Source organism: Pinus tabuliformis, chromosome 5_1, assembly GCF_031772625.1.
Source record: "Pinus tabuliformis cultivar Carrire ecotype Pingquan chromosome 5_1, CPIR1, whole genome shotgun sequence".
Classification (NCBI taxonomy): Eukaryota; Viridiplantae; Streptophyta; class Pinopsida; order Pinales; family Pinaceae; genus Pinus; species Pinus tabuliformis.
Genome location: NC_142305.1, coordinates 263,114,480 through 263,121,547, shown reverse-complemented (window position 1 = coordinate 263,121,547; position 7,068 = coordinate 263,114,480). Strand labels below are relative to the sequence as shown.

At 33.8% G+C, this 7,068-nt stretch overlaps 1 protein-coding gene across 1 annotated transcript; it reads left to right on the top strand.

The window, feature by feature from the left end:
* The first annotated feature begins 2,308 nt into the window (after positions 1-2,308).
* Positions 2,309-2,791, top strand: LOC149164396 (protein SRC2-like). Its single transcript, XM_089429455.1, has one exon. It carries the CDS (start codon positions 2,309-2,311, stop codon positions 2,789-2,791), a length of 483 nt encoding a protein of 160 aa, XP_089285581.1.
* The last annotated feature ends 4,277 nt before the right edge of the window (positions 2,792-7,068 follow it).

Below are 7,068 nucleotides of genomic sequence, written 5' to 3'. Positions count from 1 at the left end.
ACATATTATGAGGAAGTTAGAGTTGGGAACCCATTCAGTCCCAGGAGGCTTATTCTTTTCTTGGGGAAACAAAATCCTGTATTTCTTCTTCAATAACCGGCATCGTCAGTAGAGGTTGAAGTAGACTTCCTTGCAGATTTGAGTTACTACTGTGTTGTCTGGTATTCTATTACAGAAAATTTATTATAAACCCTTCTATTCTGAGTGGTTTTAAGGAAGCGGGCACCGCTTCTTCCACCATCTTTAAGCCATTGAATTATTGACTTTTGTCTACAGAACACCTCCTTTTTCTTATCTTTTTGAATTTGAACCCTATCAAACTCATGAACTTTTTACTAACGCAGGGCTTTATGCCTTCTAGTATTTGAACGAGGGTGATTAATGATTAATGTGGTTAAGCACTGTATCAACCACTAAGTCAGGCATGTCTGGCTTCTTCTTTTCTTTTATAGATTCTCATGAGTCTCATTCAAGGTTTTTGATAATATGCCCTCATTTAAAAGTTCATGACTCGGTAATCTTTCCTCTATTCATTTGAAGACTAGCCATGAGAGACAAGATGGGTAGGTGAAAGTGGCTTGCTGCTACAGTTTCCACCAAGTTTTAATTTTCTTACATAGTGGTTTGCCCAAAGGTGGGCTGGTGTGGCCCCACAAGGGGCCACTGATCAGCTGATGCTGTCATGGCTGTTAAGTTGGGCTGGTGTGGCCCCGCAAGGGGCCACTGATTTGTTGATGCTGTCATGGCTGTTAAGTTGGGCTGGTTGGTCACATGATCAGATAGAGTCTATGGAAGCACCTACCTTATGAATGTTGGTTAATGCTCGACAATTGAAGTATAAAGGAAGCATCTGTGGTCTTCCTTGTACTTACTGTTATCCTTCCTTAGATTGGAAGGTGGTTTATGCTTGGCACTTAAAAATTATAAAGGAAGCATCTGTCATTTTCAAGCCACAATATCAATACCTTTTCTTTTACAACACTAACCATCTCTATCTCCAGTTCAAGTTTCTTTTGAATATGTTTACAAAAACTTAGTTGTTCCACTTTTTTCTTTACATTTTGAAGCTTCTTAGAAAGGATTCACATTTTTGTTCATGTAATGTGAGTGTCTTCATTTCACTAATACTGGATTTTATTTTCTATGTGTGGGTTGCCAAACTACAGCTGTTCAGATGAAAATGGTATGTTTTTAGGCATCTTCGTTTGAGAGGTCTAGATTCCAGATAGATAGGCAAGTGATCTGAAAGAATTACTTTGAAACTTCACATTTTTGTTCATGTAATGTGATTGTCTTCATTTCACTAATACTGGATTTTATTTTCTATGACTGGGTTGCCAAATTGCAGGTGTTCAAATGAAAATGGTATGTTTTTAGGCCTCTTCGTTTGAGAGGTCTAGACTCCAGATAGATAGGCAAGTGATCTGAAAGAATTACTTTGAAACTAAAGGATTCACAAGGCTTTCCTAGTCTTGCAGAAAATGGTCCGCCCATATTAAGCCATAAGGATGAAAACCAAGCGAGATAATAATCAGCTAATGCAAGTGACTATTGTTGAAAAATATTTCTAACTCTCGTTTTACTTTGACATTATTTTATAATCAAGAAAATGTGGGAAAGAAGGCTATATTACAAGCCCATTAGATGAAGTTGGGGTAGATTTTATGGTTTGAAACTAACTCAACTGAAAATTTCTACATTGTTTTCATCAATATGAAAGCCTGAGAAGATAGGTGCAGGTGAAGCAATGGAGTTTTGAAATGGGTAGATTTTATAGTCTAACACTAACAACCAAAATTTTCTACATTGCTTTTATCAATATGAGATTCTGAGAAGATAGGTGCAGGTGAAGCAATGGAGTTTTGAAATGGGTAGATTTAATAATCTAAAACTAACTCAAGCAAAATTTTGTACATTGTTTTTATGAATATGAGAGCCTGAGACAATAGGTGTAGGTGAAGTAATGGAGTTTTGAAATGGAAATCACAGCAATAAAATTCTAAAATGAAACAACAAATGGATTTGGTACAAATTTGTTTTTGTTTGTTCCATTATTGTTGTATCTATGAATGGGTTTTTCTGCTTCTTGGCTTCGATCATGACCATTTGGGGTGGCCTTCTGCACTGATTTCCATCTGCTTTCATCATCATGAGCTAGAGAGTCTATGATGTGTTTTGTCTTATAAGTCAGTTCTATACAATGTTCAGATTTCAAAAGATTTCATTCATGGCATTTCTTCTCCTGTAATTTCAATCAGGGTGGTCTCTGAATATTGCGTTTCCTTGTGCAGTAAATTCACTCTACATCATGGGGGAAGCTTACACACAGCTGGAGCTTAACATCATCTCAGCTCAAGATTTGAAGGAGATGCATCTTTTTGGCATGATGGAGACCTATTGTGTTGTATGGATCAATTTCGAGAACAAACTGACGACACAAATTGATAGAACAGGGGGCGCAAACCCTACTTGGAACGACAAGGCCATATTCAGAGTGGAAGAGAGTTTGCTCCGCTATGAAACCTCTGTTGTGATGATGGAGATATACTGTGTGGGTTGCCTTAGGGATACCCTGCTAGGCACTGTAAGGGTCTTGCTTTCCACTCTCCTCAAGGGCTACGGGAGCACAGATTTCAGTGGGATGAGTTTCTTGGCACTGCAGGTCCGTCGTCCTTCTGGTCACCCACAGGGCATTCTCAACCTTGGCACCATGATTCTTGATGGAGTAGATCTTCACAGAATGAACAAATTCATCCCTGCAACTAGGGGGTTGTGGGTTTCAGAGATTTGATGGGGAATCCTGTCGAACCCAGGCCTTCATTTGTGAGAAAATTACTGTCCATTAAACCTAATAATGTTGTTGATGCCCAAGAATAGTAATCTCGCTGTCAAGACTTCAACAGTAGTGCATGCAAGGAACAGGGCAAAGATCAAGAAAAGCAAAAAGATGGTGGTGAGATGGTTGAGAAGGAGAAGAAGAAACTTGTTGGCTGCTATCAGATTCTCATGGCCCCAAAATTGAAAAGGAATAAAGTTGGATTGAAGAATGGGGTTGCAAAAATTCATCTGAGTCCATCTGACAGTAACATCTGTGCCAAGGAAGATCAATATCCTGTTGTGGCTTACAACAAAGCAATAGCAATTTATGCATAGTGTTATCATCCATAATATTATTGTGCAAGAATACGTTGGTTTTCTGTTATTATATTCTTTGTGCAAGTGCCTTCAATTCCCAGTTGATTCGTGAAGTGCTTATTATGGCATACATAAAAATTTTGAAAATCACGAGCCACTGTGGATGAAAGACTGGTTTATGTAAAAGTTTGAATAGATATATGAATATGAAAAGGGCAAGTTCAGTGCCTTCAATCTGCTACTTCGATATATATTCTTAGCCTATGTGGATGAACATTGGTTTGTGTAAAAGTTTGAATAGATATGAGTTTAAATTTTGCAATGGGCATGTTCAGTGCCTTCAGTTACTTTGATAGATACTCTTAGCCACTATGGATCACACATTGGTTTGTTTAAAAATTTGAATAGATATATAAGTCTCAATTGGGCAAGTTCAGTGCCTTCAGTCTGCTACTTTGATATATACTCTTAGCCACTGTGAATGAAATATTGGTTTGTGTAGAAATTTGAGTAGATATATGAGTGAATTGGGCAATTTTAGTGCCTTCAGTCTTTGATATATACTACTCTTAGCCACTATGGATGAAATATTGGTTTATGTAAACATTTGAATAGATATATCATATATGAGTCTGAAATGGGCAAATTCAGTGCCTTCAGTTTGCTGCTTTGAATAATATATAGAGTATATATATATATATATATATATATATATATATATATATATATATATATATATATATATATATATATATATATATATATATATATATATATATATATATATATATATTTGTTTACAGGATGATCACTGCATTTTTAACTTATGTCCATTAATCAAATCGATCTTTCAAAGACACAGTAGGCTTTCCTAATCTTGCAGAAAATGGTCTGTCCATATTAAGCCATAAGGATGAAAACCAAGCGAGATAATAATCATCCGATGCAAGTGACTATTGTTGAAAAATATTTCTAACTCTCGTTTTACTTTGACACTATTTTATAATCAAGAAAATGTGGGAAAGAGGGCTATATTACATTATTTTATAATCAAGAAAATGTGGGAAAGAGGGCTATATTACAAGCCCATTAGATGAAGTTGGGGTAGATTTTATGGTTTGAAACTAACTCAACCAAAATTTTCTACATTGTTTTTATCAATATGAAAGCCTGAGAAGATAGGTGCAAGTGAAGCAATTGAGTTTTGAAATCAGTGAAGGAGATATTGCATTTTCTAGCAAAAATGCCATCATCCACAACCGATTAACCAATTCTTTCTTCCTATGTAGCATCCTTGCTTTGACATAAGTTGGACAGAGATGAGGACTTACACCGACATTCCATATTCAACAGCTCTACTTAGACATTGACATAACTCATATAGACATCTCTATGATTGTGATTCAACAACAGACAAACTCTGCTGTCAACTCAACTGCTTATGAAATGGCCAAAGTCTTCTTAAAAATTTCAATATTTCTACAGTTGACGATTGTAGCAAAGCTCAGGGATCAAACTTAACTCCATACTTATGAGGCATCCGCGTTCTCACAGTTACTTGCAGCTCACTCTCAGTTTTAATGGGAAGGTGATATATGGTGTATTATTGTTGCAATGGCAGGGGATGGATTTTAATTGCTGGTTGGACCAAAAGAAATTGATGCAAATCAATATTAACTAGTTATTGATAATTTTTCCCACTGAGTTCCCTGAGGTCGAGTATAATGCTTTCCTTGCTTATCAAAGAATATTGCTTATCAAAGAGTATTGATTCCTTTTCAATAGGAGTAGCATGTGAGTGTGAGTTTTATAAAGAAGATTCTTTTTATTACTAATAAAAATATAGATAGTTAGTTTCATTTTAAAGTGTTATAAATATGAGTTATAAATACAAGACTTAAAAGGTTGTAAATATTTCAAGGGTTGTAAATATGAGTTATTAATTGTTTTTACTCAAAACATGATAAATAGCAATTTAGTAATTTCTTTTTAGTTGAGTGACTCAAATTCATGTTTCTTTAGGTTGACCGTAAACTCACTAAAGTGGAAAAAATTGTGATGCCAATAATTAGAGGGATTTTCATCATGGGGTGATAAGAAATTTAATATTCCAAGAAGAGGAGGTAGTAGTAGATTCTAAATAAATTAGCAATGCAATAACATAAATATTTGCAACAAATTTAAAGAGATCCACTTTGTTGAATAATGCACACTCTACATGGATAATAGATTTCCGCACTTTATGCCTTACGGCGTTTTCTTTGCAACATCTGATGCAAATGCTAGTTTATTTTATTATTTTTATCTTTATTTTTACTATTGTTATTCTTTTTATTTTATTTATTTATTTTTATTTTTATTTATGTTTATTCACGTTTTAACTCTTATTCATTTCTAGTTATTTGTTTTTATTATTTTAATTATTATTATTTGATCTCAGTTGTATTTTTATTTTATTTGTTTGAGTATTTATTTTATTTTTCTTATTTTTATTTCGGGGTTTTTTATATCTATTTATATTAATAATTTTTTATTTTTTTTTTAAGGGATTGGTTCCCTAGGGTATTTTTTCCTTTAAATTAATTAAGATATATATATATATATATATATATATATATAGATAGATAGATAGATATATATAAATTATTTTTTTTTACTTTTTATTTTTTTTCAATTATCTTTTTCTTTTATTTGGATAACCGAATATTATAACATATATATATATATATATATATATATATATATATATATATAAATTAAAGTAAAATAAAGCTTTTATAACTAACCATTAAAAGTATTTTATTTATCTATATATTTGACCTAATTTAACTTATTTCCATAAATAATAATAATATTAAGAATAATAATAATATAATTAATAACAATATTTTGACCTCTGATCCTCGCAGCGGATATATAAACACAGGCTCGCAGCGGATATATAAACACAGTCTCGCACATATAAACTCTCACTGCAGTCTTGGCAGTCTTGGCATATATAAACTCTCGCTGTATATATCGCTGCTCCGGTTCGCAGCCGTCTCAGAAGATATATAATCACGTCTCGTCTCAGAGATATATAAAGAAGTCTCTTGGTTTTAAAGCTCGTAATCCAAAGCTTGGAGATCTTGGCTCTCACATCAGGTTCTGATATCAGGTGCACACATTCCTTATCCTTTTCTTTTTAATACATATTTGCTCATATAATGTCAAGTATGAATACTTCACCACAGTTACCAAAGATTACCAAGGGCAGACCTAGCACAGTTACTCTACAAGGCCTCTATGAGTATATAGAGTCTTTAGAAAAACGCAGAGAAGAAAGAGAAGCCAAGCTACAAAAAGAGTTAGAAACCGTGCTGGAAAACAAATTTGCATCTCTTGAAAACACTATCCAGAAACAAATAGAAAATAAAATAGAACTACTGGAGAATAAAATGGAGGCAATAGAGACTAGATTGCATGTTATAGAAAAACAAAACCAAGATACTAACCAACCATCCCAGCAAGGAGACGCTGATACCTTAGAGGGTCTTAAAATGAAAGACATGATTAAAGAATTACAAGAAAAAGTTAATAGCCGCCTCACCGTAAATAGTGGGGTAGATAAGTTAGATATTAAACCAATTAAAGACGAAATGAAAAAACTAATAGAATTAGACCACGAACGTAACAAAAGGACCTTAAACCTTATAATCTTCGGTTTAAAAGAGGAAGAAGATGAGGATACTTTAGCCTTAGTCCAGACAGAATTACATAATAGATTACAAATTGAAACACCGTGTCTCACAGAAGCAACAAGGTTGGGGAAATTAACCGAGAATAAAGGAAGATTAATCCGCATAAAGGTGAGATCTACTGACCATAAGCACAACATACTTAGCAAAACCTCGAGTCTAAAAGGAACGGGAATATTCATAAATGAAGATCTCA